Below are 22,370 nucleotides of genomic sequence, written 5' to 3'. Positions count from 1 at the left end.
CACACTGACCACCAGGGGGCAGACGCTCAATGCAGGATCTGCCCTCTGGTCGTCAGTGTGCTCCTATTTGGGGGAGCTCTGCTCAGCCACAAGCCAGGCTGATGGCTGCCAGTACAGCAGTGGTGGTGGGAGCCTCTCCTGCCTCCTCGGCAGCGCTAAGGATGTCCGACTACAGCTTGGGTCTGCTCCTCACTGGCAAGTGGACATCCCCTGAGGGCTGCCAGAGGGATGTCTGATTGCCATCTTAGGCCCAATCCCCCGGGGAGCAGGCCTCAGCCAGCAGGTGGTCATCCCCTGAGGAGTCCCAGACTGAGAGAGGGCACAGGCCGGGCTGAGGGATTCCCCCCCCCCCCCCGAGGGTACAAATTTTTGGGCACCAGGCCTCTAGCATTACAATAAAAAGAAATTATCTTGCCCTAGCCGGTTTTGCTCAGTGGGTAGAGCATCGACCTGCGGACCAAAGGGTCCCAGGTTCGATTCCAGTCAAGGGCACATGCCCGGGTTGCAGGCTCGGTCCCCACTGGGGAGCGTGTAGGAGGCAGCTGATCAATGATTCTCTCTCATCATTGATGTTTCTATCTCTCTCTCCCTCTTCCATCCTCTCTGAAATTAATAAAAAAATATTTTAAAAAATTATTCCAGTAATTTTAGTTTTTATCAATAGAAATAATTAATCTTAATTCCCTTTTAATTCCTCAAAGACTATCGATCTTCTCTTTTCCTATGTATATATTTACTCTGGTCAAGAGTAGCCCTGTGATCTTCCTGTTTACTAAGATCAATCTATAGTGACACCTCAAACATTACATTATTTTTTGAATTTTAGCTTCTTTGGGTATCAGATAAAGGGAAGAAAGAAATTAAAACTTTAAACAAATCAATACTTCCCTTTTGTGGACCCAGCCTGTTAGTGAAAAAGGCTATCCAGAGACTACATCTGAAATTCAGTGGTCCTAATTTCATTCAGTGGGCCCTTCTCCAGCTGTTTCTAATTCTTAGGGGTTTTTATATAAAATGTAACTCCTATGTTCATGACCACTACAAGGAGTCTTCTGGGCACATCTTGTCTATACTCAAATAGGCTGTAGAAAGATATCAAACTGGTAACCAAAGAAAGACACTAAGACTATTTGGAGTAAAAAGTATTTTTATCAAATAAAGATTCAACTTAAAGTCTAGAGCTCATGCTGCTGGAAAAGACTGTGAAACAACCTCAACGAGGAAACAGATTGGAAACAAAATGATGAGCCCTTCACAGAAAAGATGCACAGCTATTCTCATTCTTGGCAGAGGGATGGGAAGAGGACTACGCTATAAATATGACAGATGGGAATCCCAGGGAGCCCCAGCCAGGGGATGAGTTTTCACTCACCCACAAACTCTCCTATAGATCTTCACTTAATGCTTGGGTGTAATTCACCAAAGGTCTTGGGGCAAGGCAGGGGTGCTGGGGGATCCCTTTGAAGCATTCAGGGCCTCTTGCAACTATCTACACTAATAAAAGAGAAACATGGTAATTGGCGTACGACCGCTACCCTTCCCATTGGCTAATCACGGGCAATATGCAAATTAGCTGTCAGCAAAGATGGCGGTTAACCGCCAACCAAGATGGCGGCTAATTTGCATATTGCCGGCAGGATGGGGCAGCGCCATCGTGCCTGCCCCTCTGCCATCCAGGCCTGCTATCTGTGACCTGGATGGCGGGTGACCCAACCCAGGGCTGGCGGGGCGTGACCGCAGCTGTCCCCTACTGGCCAAGACCCCAACCGGCTCTCCCACCAGCAGACCGGGGCTGGCCTGGCGGCTTTGGCTTCCGCCCACAGTCACGCCCCCCAGACCCGCTGCTGCCAGCAGACCAAGGCTGGGGAGGCAGAGGACCCCAACCCGCTCCCCCGGCAGACTAGGGCTGGGGAGGCGGCTGCTGCAATCGCCCGCACTCACGCCCCAACCCGCCTGATCACCCCCGACCCACTCCTGCTTGCAGACCGGGGCTGGCGGATTGCCCTGGACCCGCATTCCCCTGTGTGCACCTGCCCGTGGGATCACAGCCACGATCACAAGCAGGAAAGGGCGGTCTGCAGCCAGCCCCTGTGTGCGCCTGCCCGTGGGATCGCAGCCACGATCACGGAGCAGGATAGGGCGGCCTGCAGCCAGCCCCTGTGTGCGCCTGCCCGTGGGATGCAGCAGCAATCACGGAGCAGGATAGGGTGGCCTGCAGCCAGCCCCTGTGTGCACCTGCCCGTGGGATGCAGCCGCGATCACGGAGCAGGAAAGGGCGGTCTGCAGCCAGCCCCTGTGTGCGCCTGCCCTTGGGATCACAGCCGCGATCAGGAGCAGGATAGGGCGGCCTGCAGCCAGCCCCTGTGTGCACCTGCCCGTGGGATCGCAGCCGCGATCACTGAGCAGGAAAGGGCAGTCTGCAGCCAGCCCCTGTGTGCACCTGCCCGTGGGATGCAGCAGCGATCACGGAGCAGGAAAGGGCGGCCTGCAGCCAGCCCCCCTGTGTGCCTTTCCCTAGGTAGCCCTGGGGATCCCACAGTAGGGAAGGGCGCCCCACCCTGGCCACAGCTCAGGGGAGAGTACAACAAGCAGTGGAGGCCAGGAGCCTGAATGATCAACAGAGAGGGGCGCCTGCTTGAAGCCTTCAGGGTGTGGCTGGTGGTAGGCCTCCAGCAGACGCGCGCGCGCGCGCACACACACACACACACACACACACACACACACAGACACACAGTGCCTACTCTGAGCTTCCAATGTGGTTGGGAGCAGACCACCAGTGGACACACACACCCGGCAACTGCTCGGAGCCTATGTGGCGGGGCTGGGGGCAGGCCCCCAGCAGACACACACACACACACACACACACACACACACACACACACGGGGACGGCTGCACCGAGCCTCTGCTGCCAGACTGTGGCCATCAGTAGGACATCCACTGAGGGCTCCCAGACTGAGGGGCAGGCTTGGCTGAGGGAACCCCACCCCCCAGTGCACGAATTTCGTGCACCGGGCCTCTAGTCTATATATATAAAAGCCTAAGACCGGCCCAGACCGCCTGGTAGCTATTACGCACAATGACCACCAGGGGGCAGACACTCAACGCAGGAGTTGCCAAGCTGTGGTGACTTGGCAGCTGTGGTTCTCGGGTGACGCACCTGGAGCTAGAGAGGAGGGAGCCCGATTCCGGGGTGCGTCACCTGAGAATCACCCTCTCTCAATCCAGGACCCCTTGGGGGTATCAGAGAGCCAGTTTTGGCCCGATCCCTGCAGGCCAGGCTGAAGGACCCTAGTAACACATAACCCTCTGAAGACAGGCAGGGGGCAGGCAGCAAGGCAGCAAAGTTGAGAGAAATCATTTGCATTCTGGATTCTCAGGTTCATAGGCTGGGAGTGGGATAAGGGAGCGGAGAGAAACTTCCCCTCTGAGACAGGTTTGGTCTTTACCCAAATGGTAAAGCAGTCCCCTGCCAAGAGGGGGAGAGGGAAGCAGGAGAGAAAGATAGGTCCGCCAAGGCACACAAATCCAGGGGCAGATGAGAGAGGAAAGATATCCCTCGGTGATTAAAAAAAAAAAGCTGACAGCTAGGCTATAAAGCAGAGACAGCGCTCTCATGGTTTGGAATGCTGGTGGCTCAGTTGTAAAGTATGAAGAGATCTCTGGAGTCTTGTCAGTGTTAAGATACGAAGCATGGCTAACAAGAAAATAACCATGATAAAAATGCTGAACTAGTCGGAAAGAGACAACATGAGTGCAGAGATGGGGAATCAGCTGAGACATGTAAATGATAGAAAAGAAGAAAATGGAAATGTTAGAAATAAAAAATATGTTATCAGGAATGAGTACATTATTAGATAAATTTAAGAGTGATCTGGGAAAAGAAGCAGTGAAGTTGCCCTAGCCGGTTTGACTCAGCGGATAGAGCGTCGGCCTGTGGACCTAAGGGTCCCAGGTTTGATTCTGGGTTGTGGGCTTGATCTCCAGTGGGGGCCATGCAGGAGGCAGCCAATCAATGATTCTCTTCATCATTGATATTTCTATCTCTTTCTCCTTCTCCCTTCCTCTCTGAAATCAATTAAAAAATATGTAAAAAAAAGAAGCAGTGAACTTGAAGAAAGTGAAGAGCATGTATACAAACTGAAGTACAAAGATAGAAACAGAGTGAAAAACAATGAACAGGTGGTCTGAGATCTCTGAGACAATATTAAATGGTGTCCTGTATGTGTTTTTGGAATCCTAGAAGGAGAAGAAAAGAGAATGGTGCACAAGAAATATTGGGGGGAGAAACCAAGATGGCGGCATAGGTAAACACCGGAGATTGCTGCCTCGCACAACCACTTCAAAAAATACAACTAAAAGACGGAACGGACATCACCCAGAACCACAGGAAGGCTGGCTGAGGGGAAATTCTACAACTAGAAGGAAAGAGAAAAGCATACCGAGACTCAGAGGAGGCGCAGTGCGGAAAATAAAAAGGTGGGGAGGTGCGTGTGGAGCAGGCTGGCGGCTGAGGGCGCGGTTGTCTGTTTCAATCTGGAGGGAGTCTCAGGCTCTGAGCTCCAGTTCCGGGTGAGTCTCTGGGGACCCAGACTCAAACGGGAGAAGCGGGACTGTCTGGCATCGGTTGGAACTCGAGGGCAGCTTTCGCTCTGAGGTTTGCAGCGGTTGCTGGGACTCTGAGAGGCAGAGCCTCTGGGACGGGACTGAGAGCAGCCAGAACTGCTCGCTCCGCCCCCCCCCCCCCCCGTTGATCCCCTGGGACCCGCCCTGCCCAAACCCTGCACAGAGGCATTTGCGGGATAGCCTTAGGCAAAGGCTAGATTAGCACCCCCCTAGAGGACAGAAGTTTTCCCACTGCAGACACAGCTGATTCTCACAGCCAGTTGGCCTGGAGGTCAAATCCCCCCCAGTATTACCTACAACAATGAAGGCTTAACTACAACAAGACTGCGCACAAAGACCACTAGGGTGTGCACCAAGAAAGCATAAAAAATGTGGAGACAAAGAAACAGGACACAACTGACAGAAATGGAGGATATAGAGTTCAAAAACACACTTTTAAGGTCTCTCAAGAACTGGCTAGAAGCCGCCAATAAACTTAGTAAGGCCCTCGAAAAGACTGGTGAGACTGCCGATAAATATAGTGAGATCCTCAAGAAATCTAATGAGACCCTCGATTTTTGTGATAAAGAACCAACTAGAAATTAAGCATACACGGACTGAAATAAAGAATATTATACAGCCGAAACCGGTTTGGCTCAGTGGATAGAGCATCAGCCTGCGGACTGAGGGGTCCCGGGTTCGATTCCGGTCAAGGGCATGTACCTGGGTTGCAGGCACAATCCCCAGTGGGAGATGTGCAGGAGGCAGCTGATTGATGTTTCTCTCTCATCAATGTTTCTAACTCTCTATCTCTCTCCCTTCCTCTCTGCAAAGGATCAATAAAATATATTTTTTAAAAAAAAGAATATTATACAGACTCCCAACAGCAGACCAGAGGAGCGCAAGAATCAAGTCAAAGATTTGAAATGCGGAGAAGCAAAAAACACCCAACTGGAAAAGCAAAATGAAAAAAGAATCCAAAAATACGAAGATAGTGTAAGGAGCCTCTGGGACAGATTCAAGCGCACCAACATCAGAATTATAGGGGTGCCAGAAGATGAGAGAGCAAGATATTGAAAACCTATTTGAAGAAATAATGACAGAAAACTTCCCCTACCTAGTGAAAGAAATAGACTTACAAGTCCAGGACGCGCAGAGAACCCCAAACAAAAGGAATCCAAAGAGGACCACACCAAGACACATCATAATTAAAATGCCAAGAGCAAAAGACAAAGAGAGAATCTTAAAAGCAGCAAGAGAAAGAAAGTCAGTTACCTAAAAGGGAATACCCATACGACTGTCAGCTGATTTCTCAACAGAAACTTTGCAAGCCAGAAGGGAGTGGCAAGAAATATTCAAAGTGATGAATAACAAGAACCTACAACCAAGATTACTTTATCCAGCAAAGCTATCATTCAGAATTGAAGGTCAGATAAAGAGCTTCACAGATAAGGAAAAGCTAAAGGAGTTCATCACCACCAAACCAGTATTATATGAAATGCTGAAAGGTATCCTTTAAGAAGAGGAAGAAGAAGAAAAAGGTAAAGATACAAATTATGAACAACAAATACACATCTATCAACAAGTGAATCTAAGAATCAAGTGAATAAATAATCTGATGAACAGAATGAACTGGTGATTATAATAGAATCAGGGACATAGAAAGGGAGTGGACTGACTATTTTGGGGGGGGACAGGGGGTGTGGGAGATGTGGGAAGAGACTGGACAAAAATCGTGCACCTATGGATGAGGACAGTGGGTGGGGAGTGAGGGCGGAGGGTGGGGTGGGAACTGAGAGGGGAGTTATGGGGGGAAAAAAGAGGAACAAATGTAATAATCTGAACAATAAAGATTTAATTTAAAAAAAAAGAAACATTGGAAGAGCTAATGTCCAAGAACATCTGTGGCAACCATGCCAGAGTTGCCAGATAGTCAAGGCCAATTAGAGTGTGAAAGGCCCTATTTACAGTATGCCAGATGGCCAAGGCCACTCTGAGCATGGGAATCTTAATCAGGGTGTCCAAAGACTGTGCCCTTCTACAACCCAAATGATTGGTATCACTGTTGGCAAGAGGCCTCTTTTTGTCTAAGTGATATAATACATTACTGACCAGCTAGTGTGTGGAAAAGACTGGAGAGACTAGAGAGGCTACTGAGGCTGCTTAGGGGAGAGCTCAGGTGCCGCTACTATGTGAGGCTATGGGTCTAGAGCAGCGGTTCTCAACCTTCCTAATGCCGCGACCCTTTAATACAGTTCCTCATGTTGTGGTGACCCCCAACCATAAAATTATTTTCGTTGCTACTTCATAACTAATTTTGCTACTGTTATGAATCGCCATGTAAATATCTGATATGCAGGATGTATTTTCATTGTTGCAAATTGAACATAATGAAAGCATAGTGATTAATCACAAAAACAATATGTAATTATATATGTGTTTTCAGATGGCCTTAGGCAACCCCTGTGAAAGGGTCATTCGACCCCAAAAGGGATCGCAACCCACAGGATGAGAACCGCTGGTCTAGAGGCAGCATGCAGCTGCTCAGATAGTAGTTGTGAGTACAGAGGCTACTGCTACTAAGTGAGAAAGATGCATTTGTTCATCAGCTGGTGTGTGGCTGCCTGTATGAGACTGTTCTGAAGAACTGTTTTGTCTAATGGTTTTATGGCCACTAGCTTCTGTAATAGAGACTCATTCTTATACACCAACAACTTCTCATGGCTTCTCTGTCTACTACCCTGCGTCCAAGAAGGTCCACCCAGGAACAGGGGGGCTCGGACCCAACAGTTAGCATAGTAGGGCAGGATCAGGACCTGTACTCCCACACTTGGACTAGTCAGCAGAATAGAGCAGTGAGTGCTCTCACAATTAGTGCTATGAGCACGATTTAGGAGCAAGCTCTCCCACTAGAATTAGATCCTGCTCTGACATCCCCAAATTAGTAAAGCACATAATCCCCCAAATCCAAGAAGCTCAGTTGAACCTCAACGGGATAAATACGGGGGGGGGGGGCAAAATTAGGTTTATAGCTGCGAGTATGCAAAACATAGAGTTTATTCTTGTATTATTCATTAATTATTGTATCTTTTCCATACAAACAACTATAAGCCTACTTTGGCCCCACCCTGAGGGCCAACAAGAACTTTACCTCAGTTATTTAAGTATTTCACAATCTTCTGATTTCCATTCGTATCATCTAATTGTTGTATTCTTTGTTTATAATTTGTATTTCCTGTTTGAATATTTTTGGTATCTCTTATTAGTTTCTGATACTGTGCAATATTATTTTGTGTCTCAGTGGGCTTTCTTTTTTCCTCTATCAATCAGAATTTATTAGTATTTCAGGATGACTATTGATATCTTTATTTAACTCTGAAAAATTCTCAGCTCTTTCCCATTCTATCTAAACTTTTATTTTGGAATTCTGGTTAGATGTATACTGGATTTCCTCTTTTTCATTCATCTTTCTCTTCTACTCTCTTTTTTTGTTTGTTTTCCATCCCTTTTTCTCTCATCTTTTCATTTTAATTTCTTATCTCATTTACAATTTAATTATTTTTGTTATATGCAATCTCCTATTTAAGCTTTCCATTGAATTTTATATTTCAGTTATTAGTTTTATCTAAGTTTATTACATGAAATGTTATATTTCAACATTTATTTTTACATATTAATATATTTTGAAATAGAATTCACATACAGAAAATGGACCAAATGGAACTATATGTAGCTAAAAGATTTATCACAAAGCAGAATCTAACAAATGGAATCTTGTCAGAACTCCCAAATGCCACTGATATTGTTTCCCAATCACTACATCTTTCCTTTCAGGATAACCACTATCCTAAATTTTACGGTAATGAATTCCTTGCTTTTAGTATTACTCATTGCCTTGCTATTTGATAGACTTTTAAAAAAATGTTTTCTATTTTCCTTTCAATTTATTTAAATCCAGTAAAAATATTTCATATTTGACTGTCCCAATATCTGATGTCCTTGCAGGGTTGACTCTGCTCTTTATTGTTTCTGCTGACTCCTGTGACATCTTATTTCTTCAGATATTTTGCCATTTTTGAATATGAGCTCAATTTTGCCAGAATATTATTTGTGGAAAATTTCCAAAGCCAGCCGAAACCGGTTTGGCTCAGTGGATAGAGCGTCAGCCTGCGGACTGAAAGGTCCCAGGTTCGATTCCGGTCAAGGGCATGTACCTGGGTTGCGGGCACATCCCCAGTAGGAGATGTGCAGGAGGCAGCTGATCGATGTTTCTCTCTCATCGATGTTTCTAACTCTCTATCTCTCTCCCTTCCTCTCTGTAAAAAATCAATAAAATATATTTTTAAAAAAATTTCCAAAGCCTGACCTTATGGTTTGTCCCTCCAGAAAGGATTTGTGTTTGCTTCTGCCTGGCACTAGGCTTGATATTTCTTGGCCCACTGTTAATTTGGGCCCCAAAGTCCATGGGGGTTGGTTTTTGGTCATGAATTCCAAAGACAGACATTTTCTGGCCTTTTAAGAGTTAAAACTGAGATACATTTAATTATGTTGGGACATTTTGGAAGGTTCCTATTTAATGCAAAAAATTACCAGATGCCCTCCCTTGCTCAGGTACCAGGCTTTGTTTCTAAGGACCAAATGTCTAAATGCTTGGGACCAGCACCGGCCTCGGGAGGCGAGATTTTGGCATTTGCTTATGTCTCTGAATTAGTGCTCCAGGACTCCACTTTCCTCTTGGAATTGTCCTTACTTCCACAGAAGCCCAGTTATGTGCCTAAAGAAGTTTAAAAATTTCTATGCAGCATTTCAGGTGTTTTGTAATGCTCTAGCTTAAGGATATCTTATTCACTCTATTGTCAGAAATTAAAGAGTTAATTCATTTTTGAGAGCACATGGAGTTTTTGTTTGGGGAAAATAACTTTTTGACCTTTTGCCCGTGACAAGACAAAACAAAACTCTCATGATATGACTAAGTGACACTGCGCAATGACACAAGACCATTTTATTCTCTGTTGTCAGAGGTATAGCTCTGTAAGGGCTCTGAGAAGTTAAGTCAGGAAGATAGAGCTATTGACAGCCATGTAAAATAACTCAGCAAAAAAAACCTGCAGAGTATAGACTAATATTTCATTGAATTAAAAGGTATGGTGAATATCTAAATGTGTAAGTATAAATACATATATGTAGTATTTTACTAACCTTCGCTAAATAGCTGTGCCAACACCATTTTCTTGTTTTAATGCCAATAATTTCACCTTCAGGAAGATTTTCCTTGCTTCCCAGTTTTGCAAATCTGGTCACACTTTTTAGATAGAGGATACCATTTATTAAAAAAAATATCCCATCACGGGATAGGTTCACATCAGACACATTGCTTCTTTCTTCGTCAGTCAGGATGTTTGGAGGCACTCTGATTCTGGTCCAAGTACGAAATGAATCGTTGGTTTGAAAGGTCTCCATATCGGCTACCAGAACAATAGATGCTGGAGCACAGGTATCCCAGGCTATCATTAACTGACTACCAAGTGGTGAAGAGATTGGTAAAAAGCCAGGAACCTCAGGTATTGTGAACCAAGTAAAGCCCAGCAGGAAAAGGATGTTTGCAACAAAGCAATCTTGAAAAGTCACCTGATTTCCTCTGATCTCTTTTATTATATCATTTGCTGACATTGGTATTGAGATATGCCAGGCCCTAAGAAGAGAACAGAAAGGATAAGAATTATATGGTCTCTTTCTCAGCTCCCATCAATCTTGCAAAGTGCTGGCATTTATCATCTTTAAAACTTTAAAAATTTTTTTATCAAGATAAACCTGGGGAATGGGCCTCGAGGAACCAAGATGGCGGCATAGGTTAACGCTGGAGTTTGCTGCCTCGAACAACCACTTCAAAAATACAACTAAAAGACGGAACGGACATCATCCAGAACCACAGGAAGGCTGGCTGAATGGAAGTTCTACAACTAGGAGGAAAGAGAATAACATACTGAGACTCAGAGGAGGCACAGTGCTGAAGTGAAATACTAAGGTGCGGAGTGCATGTGAAGCGGGCTCGTGGCGGAGGGCACGGTTGTTGTTTTCAATCGGGAGGGAGTTTCAGACTCTGATCTCCAGATCCGGGCGAGTCTCTAGGGACCCAGACTCAAACGGGAGAAGCGGGACTGTCTGGCTTCGGTCAAAAATCGAAGGCAGCCTTCTCTCCGAGGTTTGCAGCAGATGCTGAGACTCTGAGTGGCAGAGCCCCTGGGGATGGAACAGAGAGCAGTCATAACTGCTCGCTCCACCCGCCCTGTAGATCCTCAGGGACCCGCCCCGCCCAAGGCCTGCACAGAGGCATTTGCCGGGTAGCCTTAGGCAAACGCTAGATTAGCACTGCCCTAGAGATCCAGCACAGAAGCTCTCCCACTGCAGACACAGCTGACTCTCATAGCCAGTTAGCCTGGAGGGCAAATCACCCCCAGTATTGCCTACAACAATCAAGGCTTAACTACAACAAGACTCCGCACAAAGACCACAAGGGGGTGCACCAAGAAAGCTTAAAAAATGCGGAGACAAAGAAACATGACAGAAATGGAGGATATAGAGCTAAAAAACGCACTTTTAAGGTCTTTCAATCATTTTCTAGAAACCGCCGATAAATGTAGTGAGATCGTCTAGAAATCTAGTGAGACCCTAGATGTTGTGATAAAGAACCAACTAGAAATTAAGCATACACTGACTAAAATAAAGAATATTATAAAGAAACCCGACAGCAGACCAGAGGAGCGCAAGAATCAAGTCAAAGATTTGAAATGCAAAGAAGCAAAAAACACCCAACTGGAAAAGCAAAATGAAAAAAGAATCCGAAAATACGAAGATAGTGTAAGGAGCCTCTGGGACAGATTCAAGCGCTCCAACATCAGAATTATAGGGGTGCCAGAAGATGAGAGACAGCAAGATATTGAAAACCTATTTGAAGAAATAATGACAGAAAACTTCCCCCACCTGGTGAAAGAAATACACTTACAGGTCCAGGAAGCGCGGAGAACCCCAAACAAAAGGAATCCAAAGAGGACCACACCAAGACACATCATAATTAAAATGCCAAGAGCAAAAGACAAAGAGAGAATCTTAAAAGCAGCAAGAGAAAGAAACTCAGTTACCTACAAGGGAATACCCATACGACTGTCAGCTGATTTCTCAACAGAAACTTTGCTGGCCTGAAGGGAATGGCAAGAAATATTCAAAGTGATGAATACTAAGAACCTACAACCAAGATTACTTTATCCAACAAAGCTATCATTCAGAATTGAAGGTCAGATAAAGAGCTTCACAGATAAGAAAAAGCTAAAGGAGTTCATCACCACCAAACCAGTGTTATATGAAATGCTGAAAGGTATCCTGTAAGAAGAGGAAGAAGAAGAAAAAGGTAAAGATACAAATTATGAACAACAAACATGCATCTATCAACAAGTGAATCTAAGAATCAAGTGACCAAATAATCTGATGAACAGAATGAACTGGTGATTATAATAGAATCAGGGACATAGAAAGGGAATGGACTGACTATTCTTGGGGGGGGGGAAAGGGGTGTGTTAGATGCAGGAAGAGACTGGACAAAAATCGTGCACCTATGGATGAGGACAGTGGGTGGGGAGTGAGGGCGGAGGGTGGGGTGGGAACTGGGAGGAGGGGAGCTATGGGGGGAAAAAAGAGGAACAAATGTAATAATCTGAACAATAAAGATTTAATTAAAAAAAAAGATAAACCTGAGTAACATAAATCAAATAGTACTAAAATGCTACCCATTTCTCCTTGTTCTTCACTCTTGTTTCCAAAGGAGAACAATCTTTTTTTTAAAAAAAATAAATGTTTTTTATTGATATCAGAGAGGAAGGAAGGGGTAGAGCTAGAAACATCCAGGATGAGAGAGAACTGTCAATCAGCTGCCTTCTGCACGCCCCCTACTGGCAATCGAGCCCACAACCTGGGCATGTGCCTTGACCAGGAATAAAACCATGATCTCCTGGTTCATAGGCTGACGCTCAACCACCGAGCAACACTGGCTTGGTGAAGGAGAACAATCTTGAGTCTTAATGCTCCTTCATATTCTCAAATAAATATCCTTATACTGCTTCTTAATATGATTTTTACATATTGGTTTCTTATATGACAGATGAAACAGTATCTCTCATAGTGTATACCTACTGATGCATCATCTTTTCTTTCAAATGTCACAATGTTTAGCTAAATCTATAGTGTTTATATTGTTATTAATATGTATATATTGTTTACTACGGAGCCAGTTATTATGCTAATTGTTTTCTTTGATAAATGTATATTTACAATATTTTCCCTAGAGTTAACATTTTATTTTGAAAATTTGTTTAGTAGTGCCCTGACCGGTTTGGCTCAGTGGATAGAGCGTCGGCCTGCGGACTGAAGGGTCCCAGGTTCGATTCCGGTCAAGGGCATGTACCTTGGTTGCAGGCACATCTGCAGCAGGAGGTGTGCAGGAGGCAGCTGACCGATGTTTCTCTCTCATCGATGTTTCTAACTCTCTATCCCTTTCCCTTCCTCTCTGTAAAAAATCAACAAAATATATTTAAAAAAAAAAAAAGAAAATTTGTTTAGTGTTCTAACTTTTCTAATAGCTAGCTGAAATGGCCCTTCATAATGGTTTCCATGTGGTGAATGCAGCGGTAATCTAGCACTTGTTTGCTGGGATTTCCCTTCATTTCTCTCTGGGTTGAAGCACCATTTACTGGGTCCAATACTTTGATCTTGTTTTGCTAACACATATTCTTCAGTAAGTACTCTTTGTCAAAGTGCACCTGAAAATAAAGTGTTTGAGATCCTGAAATCCAAAAATATCTTTAACACATTTGTTTGATAATTTGTCTGGGCAGAGACTTCAGAGCTTGGATGGCCTTTTCTCCAGTCTGTTTGTATTTAGGGTTACTAATGAGAATGACACCTTGATCCTTGTGACTTAAATGGCCTGCCTTTCCATACGTTTTTAGGGGCTTCCCTTCTTTTCTTGGTATTCTAAAATTTGACAGGGCTGGGTCTTATCTTTTGAAGTGGACACACGAGGAATTCGTGAAAACAAGCACTCGGACATATATCTTTGAAGTCAAGGAGAGTTCTGAGGAGTGTTTCTCAGCAGGCCCACCCAGACACATCAGGCTGCAGATGGTCAGTAAATGCTTCTTTAGTTTCCTATTTCCTCAATGAACACACACTTGGGTTGGTGGTGATGGCATTCTGCCCACTCAGAATGAGGTCCTGCCAGGTCAAGAGGGCCCCATGTTGGAGTAATTGTAGGGTTGTCATCAATCCTCTATGTCCTAAGCCACGCCACCATGAAAATCAGTGCAACTCTGATTTTTACAAACCACACCACTGACTCTAACATCTGTTTCAAGTACAATTACAAAAAAATCACCAGTACCATTTTGTTACATTGTCCGCTGGCTATAATAATCTCATACTAAGGTGAACACCTACCTGTGTAGTAGTCACCCAGATCCAGATTCACAACATTCCAATACCTTGGAAAGTTAATGTATGTCTCTCCCTCCCCCTTCTCTACCTGTTACAGGCCTATTTTGTGTTTCCATTTGTGTCCACATTCCTGTGCTTTTAAAAACTAGTTTTGTCAAATGTATGTCTTACTAAATCATAGAGAAGGCAAGAAAAATCCACTAGTATAGCGACTTCCAAATCCCTCTGTCAGTAATGGACAGATCTAGAAGGCAGAAAATCAGTAAAGACATAGTTGAAGGAACAACACCATCAACCAACTGATCTAATTGGTTTAAAGACTACTTCATTCAACAACAGCAAAATATACATTCTTCTCAAGTCCACATATGACATTCACCAAGATAGACCATATCCTGGGTCATAAAACACACCTTAAGAAATTTTACAAAATAGAAGTCAGCCAGCTGGTGTGGTTCAGTGGACTGAGCATGGTCCCATGCACCAAGAGGTCATTGGTTCAATTCCTAGTCAGGGCACATGCCCGGGTTGCTGGCTTATTCCCCAGTATGGGGCATGCAGGAGGCAGCGAGACGATTTTTTTCTCACTCATCGATACTTCTATCTCCCTCTCCCTCTACCTTCCTCTCTCTCTAAAAATCAATAAAAACATATTTAAAAAGTAGAAATTATACAAAGTCAGCTCTCAAAACACAATACAGTTAAACTAGAAGTCAATAACAGAAATATAGCTATAAAAATCCCTAAGCATTTGGAGATTAAACAGTACACTTTAAAATAACACGCAGTTAAGAAAGAAATCTCAAGTGAAATTTTAAGTAGTTCAAACTAAATGAAAATACAACTTACCAAAATTTGGGGAATGTAGTGATAGCAGTGCTTAGAGGGAAATTTAGAGCATCAAATGCATGTATTAGAAAAGAAAAAAATCTAAAATAAATAATCTAAGTTTTCATCTTAGGGAACTAGAGAAAGAAAAGCATTATAAACCTAAAGGTAGAAGAAGAAAAATAATAAAAATTAGAACACAAATGAATAAATGGAAAACAAAAACAATGGAGAAAATCAATAAGAAAAGCTGGTTCTACTCGTGCACTGCTGGTGGGAATGCAGACTGGTGCAGCCACTATGGAAGACAGTATGGAGTTTCCTCAAAAAACTAAAAATGGAACTCCCATTTGACCCTGTGATCCCACATCTAGGAATATATCCCAAGAAAACAGAAACACCAATCAGAAAGATTATATGCACCCCTATGTTCATAGCAGCACAATTCACCATAGCTAAGATCTGGAAACAGCCTAAGTGCCCATCAGTAGATGAATGGATTAGAAAACTGTGGTACATCTACATGATGGAATACTATGCTGCTGTAAAAAAGAAGGAACTCTTACCATTTGCAACGGCATGGATGGAACTGGAGAGCATTATGCTAAGTGAAACAAGCCAGTCAATGAAGGAAAAATACCACATGATCTCACTCATTCATGGATAATAGAGACCATTATAAACTTTTGAACAATAATAGATACAGAGGCACAGCTGCCTCAAACAGATTGTCAAACTGCAGCGGGAAGGCCGGGGAGGGTTGGGGGGCAGGAGGGAGGGGGGTAAGAGATGAATCAAAGGACTTGTATGCATGCATATAAGCATAACCAATGGACATAAGACACTGGGGGGTAGGGGAGGCCAGGGGATTGTCAAGGGGGGGGGGGGTAATACCCTTTGCAATACTTTAAGCAATAAAAAAAATTTTAAAAAAAAGAAAAAAAAAGTAAAGCTGGTTCTTTGTAAAGTTCAATAAAATTGGTAAACTTTCCAGTTGAGCTAAGAAAAAAAGAGAAAGGACATAATTTACTAAGATCACAGATGAAAGCAAGGCCATCATTATTGATTTCATGGGCATTAAAGGATAAGAAAATAATACTATTAACAGTTCTATGCCCATAAATTTGACAACTTAGAGGAAATGGACCAATTGAAAGACAATCTATCAAAATCATATAAGGAGAAATAGATCATGTGAACAGGGATATATCTATTAAAGAAAATTGATAAATAATTAATAACCTTCCAAAAAAAAAAGCAGCAGGCCCAGATGGGTTCACTGGTAAATTCTAACATTTAAGGAACAAGTTATGCCAATTCTCTACAATCTCTTCCCGAAAATAGAAGCAGGGGGAATATTTCCCAACTCATTTTATGAGGCCAATATTACCCTAATACCACAATCAGGTAAACACATCACCGATAAAGCTACAGACATTGTGAATCCAACAATGTGTAAAAATAATTATGTATGGTGACCAAATGGGACTTATTCCAGTTATGCACATATGGTTCAACATTTAAAAATCAACTAATGTAATCTATCACCTCAAGGAAGAAAAAGCATATAATCATATCAATAAATGGCATAAAAAGCATTTGACAAAATCCACCACTCATTCATGATAAAAACTCTCAGCAAACTAGCAACAGAGGGGAACTTCCTCAACTTGATTAAGAAGCATCTACAAAAAAACATACCAAGAACATAATGATGAGAAACTGTATCTTCTCCTCCTAATAACAGGGACAGAGCAAAATGGCTCTTCTTACTACACCTATTCAACATCATATTAGAAGTACATATTGTATTTTTTAGTTATAAGCTCCTTGACCTGTGCCTAGGTGGTACAACAGATTAAGAAAGGCTCATGATAACTTGCCAACTTAACAGTAACAGATTTTACTTCTCAAGTGGAATTTGTGATGCGCAGTTACGTGTAGGTGGTGGCACAACTGTGACATCGGTAGGAAACATTTTAAGGTATTGCCAGGATGTGCCACTATCCTGAAGGTTTAGCTCTTAATACAAATTGTGAGAATAGAATCCAGGAGTGTGACTGGCATTTTCTGAGTTGGTAACTAGTTCTCACTATCACTTTTTTTTTATTTTTTGTATCATAAAATAATCTACTTGGAAGTTACACATCAGATATTCCATGAAATTTTACCAGGGTTTTAAAATCCCTTTTGCTTTAAGTCTCTGATACTTATTTTACTAATTTTACAGATGAATTTTATATTTGAAATTTTAAAAATTAAATACCCATCCTCCAGTTTTTCATCTGCATGATATATTCTTTTCTTCAGAAATGTATGTATGGCTGGCTTCTGTCCCAAAGTGGCAAACTGCTTTGTAAGTACAAAGGAATTCTGGAAAAAAAAATTATTTTTACTCTTTTCACAGCCAAATTTACTTGGAAATTACATCATGTTATACTGCATTGATTATTTTAGTTAAGACACTTTATAAATTTACCTCATTTTCAATGTGCCGGTTTCTTTTTTTCTACCATTTGGTCCCCTTCCCCATTAGAATTTTATGAATTATAATGAAACCATAATATGTTGAATATACCATGCGCAATCAGAATACTGAATGAATTGAGACTATGAGGACCCCTAAATAAATACCCTTAATTTTACTATCAATGGGATACATAATGGAGCTTCTAAAACTAATCTGTTAGAATTATTTCTACATGAGTCACCTCCAAAGCAACATACTCTTTGAAGGCAGGTTTCAAATGATATCTGGAGAGTTTAACAAACATTCTCTTCGTAATAGACAGATATGAAATGCTCCCTCTTTTTCTCGGAGATTTAAGGAGCAGTTGAATTGACTGGAATTATCCCTAATAAGGCATTTTTAGAATAGAGACAATAGTGTTATTATGGGGAATCACTAGAAGTAAAAAATCAGATGAGGGTCAGTCTAGAATTCCATAGCTCCCTTCTGCCCTAATCCTCCAATAATGCTCCTGTTTGATTTTCTAGAAATATGTTAACCACCTACAAAGGAGCCTTTGAGGTTGCCATGATGAGCGTCAGTAAGGGTGTCGTCATTGGGACTATGCAGAGGTTCTCAACCTGTGGATAGCGACCCCTTTGGCGGTCGAACGACCCTTTCACAGGGGTCACCTAAGACCATCCTGCATATCAGATATTTACATGACGATTCAAAACAGTAGCAACATTACAGTGATGAAGTAGCAACGAAAATAATTTTATGGTTGGGTCACAACATGAGGAACTGTATTTAAAGGGCCAGAAGGTTGAGAACCACTGGACTATAGGGTCAGCCAATAGGAGGATTCAACCTATTTTTGAAGAGTAGGTATGGTGGTCAGGGAAGGCCTCCTTGAGGAACACACATTTAATGATTTTGATAGAGAAATATAGGTTTGCCTGGTAAATAAAGAATAGTATATATTTTTCTTTTGTTTCTGAAAATCGTATTCACTATTCAGAATTTTAAACGTAACTATCTTTCATATAACGGTAAAGGCAAAGAGTAAATGAGAGATTCTTAATGTAGCTTGGATTAGATGGAAATAAAATATTATAAGCAACACACACAACAAGATGATAGAAAAAGGGACAGGGCAAGAAAAAGTTAGGACAGTCATATCCACAGACTTAAAAACATTTTTCACTAAAAGGGTGGTTCATGGTCATTAAAGGTAATTTTATAAATATAGAAAAATTACCACATAGAAATTATCAAAAATATAAAAACACATTGAGTATATTTTCTTAGGATTTATCAAATGTAGGCTACTGGTATATATTCATGTTATATAAACAGAAGTCTATATAAATGATAGCATGATATTCCACTGAGTGAATTATTATCATTGACTTAACAATCCCCTATTGGACATTTAGATAGTTTTATTTTTTCACTATTGCTAATATTATTGCCATGAACACCATCAGATATACAGTCTTTTCCATAGTTAAGACTATTTCTCTTTGAATGTATATATACATATTTTTTTTTTCAGAGAGGAAGCGAGAGGAGGAGGAGGAGGAGGAGGAGGAGAGAGAGAGAAAGAGAGAGAGAGAGAATCATCAATGATGCGAGAGAATCATTGATTGGCTGCCTCCTGAATGCCCCCTACTGGGGATCGAGCCCGAAACCCAGGCATGTGCCCTGACTGGGAATCAAACCGTGACCTGACCTCCTGGTTCATAGGTCAACGCTCAACCACTGAGCCATGCCAGCCAGGCAAGACTATTTCTCTTTTGATTAGATTCTTGGAAGTGTGATTACTAGGTAAAAAATTATGAATACTACATATTATCAAAATGATTTCTAAAAGGACTATGACAATTTACTTCATTATTAGTAATGTATAAGAGAATAAATTTCACTATGCTAGTGTCAACTTTTGCATTATTATTTTTTAAAGTATTTTTCTAGTTGTAACATAAATATCTGCCTTTGTGTCTCTGCTTATGCAACTGCTCATATCCTTTCTTCTCTACTCACACTGTAGGTTTCAAGTCAGGTATCTGCCTCCAAGATGCCTGCCATGATCAAATCAGGATGTTTTCACATGAGTAGTTTGAGGGAATTGTTTTAATGCTACAATTTTGATAAATCATCCACAAAATAATTCTGGCAAAATGTAAATTGTCTGTTTGGGTTTTCATCAGCCAATGTGTAATGTGCCTAAGAGACACCCAAGTCCTAACTATCCCTGACTCTTCATTCTTCTTTCTCTTCCATAAACATCTCTGACTGAACTGTAAATAATGCCCAATTTTTAACGCATTTTGAACCAAACCCATCTCTGACTCAATAAGAGACTGAACAGGTTTTTGAAAGATGACTTCAAGATAGATGCTCAATGAACACCTATAAAGCACTTTAAAGATCAGCTTCTTCATTAATAATGAGGTGCACAGAAATTGCAAAAAAATGCTCAGAAAAGAATTCTAAAGGAAAATTTATAATTATAGAGATAGAGCATAAACTCAACTTAGTGGATAATTAAAATGTATTTAGTAGTTCTGGGCCACTTAAAATAAATTCTTCACAGCCCTTAAAAAAGAAATGTAGCATATTATTTTATCTAGGATAATGTTTCCACCTACTAGTGATGGCCCAACTGCATTCCATAGCAACTCATCTGGGTCAGCATTTTCTGGATCGTATATCCATATCTTGATAAGCTACAAAACAAAATGTTTGCATTTCTTTAATTTTGGACAAATTTCATTTTTAGTTGTAGCAAAACATAACCATAAAAATGTTTATATATTTTAAAAACTTTGATGATCTCATGTTTTTTAAAAAATCAAAGCATTATGTGTTGTTTTTAAGTAAGTGAAACAACTCAAAGACATACGAAGGAAGAGTTAATAATATTCCTCTAAACACCTGAGGTAATTTTAAAACTTCATAGGAATGCTTATCTATCTTTCTCTGAACTCACAAATAGACACAGCGCCCCACCCCACACACTCACACACACGTTACAAAGATGAAGTCACACTACACAGGTTATTTGTAGCTTGCTTTTGCCACTTGATACACCATGGCCACCTCACTAGCTGTAGGTCTGATTCTTTTCTTTCTTGTTTATAAATTCTAGCACCATGTGGGGAGAATGGTTTCAGCTCCTCCCTCTCCCACGGGTTGGAATCTTCACTTTTCAGCTGCAGAAACATCACCCCAGTCTACTAGGGATTATATTGTGTCTAATACCCTTAGCTCAGAATTCAATCTTATATCTTTGGCTTTTAATTCTTTAATTATTTCTGACCAATAGAAAACTCCTTTACTTGTTTTTAAATTCTATACACACACACGTACCTGTATGAATGTAAAAGGCGGTACTAGCAGTATGTAAACATATTTTCTTTTTAAAAAAATGTTTTTATTGATTTCAGAAAGAGGAAGGGAAAGGGAGAGAAACATCAATGATGAGAGAGAATCATTGATTGGCTGCCTTCCGCATGCCCCCTTACTGGGAATCGAACCATGATCTCCTGGTTCCTGGGTTTACGGTCAACCACTGAGCTACACTGGCTGGGCCAGACATAATATTTTCTAAAAGGCATTTCTGTGTGTTTTGAGTGAGGTGGAGGTTATTCTGCATTATTTTGGCGTGTAATATGTATTCTACTTCTAGAAGTTTCTCTCTATTTTCTATATTTAAATTCCTTATTCACAAATAATACTCTCTCTTGCTTTTTCATGCAAGAGTTATAACCATAATAAAACATTGCATGATGTGAATTGGATTTCGGACAGGAGTATAAACAGACACATCAACCATCTGGATGCGATATAGGAAGCTTGTTTATTATTATTATTTTTACTGCATCTTTTTCTAGTAAATCACTGCTTTTAGAAAATTAAAATATCTATAGTGCTTTAACTTCCAAATATTATCACCTGATTTCAATTTAAATATTTTGACCATATCTATCATATATAATCATCCTCTCATCCATATGTTAAAGACCTTTGAACTCAAGACATTTATTGTCTTAAAAATTATTGAGCATTCCATAAAGCTTTTGTCTTATGTGGGTTACGTTTATCAATATGTATGATATAACAAATTAAAAATATTTATTAATTTTTTTAAAATTAAGATAAACATATTTACATGTTAACATAACCAACATGTTTTTATGAAAAAAATAACTATTTTCCAAACAAAAAAATAGTAAGAAGAATGGTTGTTTTACATTACAAAATCTTTTTAATATCTTGCTTCATAGAATAGCTGGATTTTCCTCTATGTTCCTGCATCAAGCTGCATATGTGTTGTTCTGGTGAAAGCATATTGGGAGAATCTGTCCTCATGCAGATATGAAGTTGGAAAAGGGTAGACCTCCTTAGAAGGCCTGCACCCTAAGGATCCTCAAACCATACCTCAGTACCATGCTCTACGCACATTTTGTTGAAAAATTAGTTTGGAAAATTCCTCTTCTGGTAATTATGGAAGATAAGAGAGAAATAGCATAGTAGTGACATATGAAGGATGTATAAAATTTAAAAAAGAAAATTTACCTGGGTTAAATTCTGATGGAAAGGACTGTTGGGAAAAAGAGGAATCATATGTTAGTAAACAGCATGCTAAATATTAGTTTGAATACTTTACTTTCAATATACATAACTAAATCTTAGAATATTCCCTTTATATCCCAATAGAAATAAATTATTATGAGCTAAATGTAATAAAAGCCACATCTGCCTGTGGCTGAGTAGCTCAGTTGGTTAGAGTGTCATCCCGATACGCCAAAGTTGTGGGTTTGATTTCTGGTCAAGGGCACATCCAAGAAACAACCCATAGACACAGACAATAGTGTGTGATGGCCAGAGGGAAGGGTGGGAGCTGGGTGGAGGTAGGCAAAAGGGAGGGAAATGGGGAAAACTTTAATAGTGTCAACAATATAAAGTAAAATAAAAAATCAACCAACAAATGCATAAATA

The 22,370-nt window shown here is 41.2% G+C and overlaps 1 protein-coding gene across 1 annotated transcript in view; it reads right to left on the bottom strand.

Annotated features, from left to right (window-relative positions):
* Positions 1-22,370, bottom strand: part of CATSPERE (catsper channel auxiliary subunit epsilon) — an 84,795-nt gene that overhangs the window by 14,482 nt on the left and 47,943 nt on the right. The window contains exons 6-9 of the mRNA XM_023745770.1: positions 21,948-21,972; positions 20,018-20,095; positions 17,181-17,287; positions 9,803-10,295 (exon numbers count right to left, since the gene is read on the bottom strand). Of these exons, the coding sequence (XP_023601538.1) occupies positions 9,803-10,295; positions 17,181-17,287; positions 20,018-20,095; positions 21,948-21,972 (703 nt within the window). The remainder of the gene's footprint in view (positions 1-9,802; positions 10,296-17,180; positions 17,288-20,017; positions 20,096-21,947; positions 21,973-22,370) is intronic.

This window comes from Myotis lucifugus, unplaced genomic scaffold (genome assembly GCF_000147115.1).
Source record: "Myotis lucifugus unplaced genomic scaffold, Myoluc2.0 scaffold_579, whole genome shotgun sequence".
NCBI lineage: Eukaryota > Metazoa > Chordata > Mammalia > Chiroptera > Vespertilionidae > Myotis > Myotis lucifugus.
This window is presented reverse-complemented; position numbering and strand designations above follow the sequence as displayed.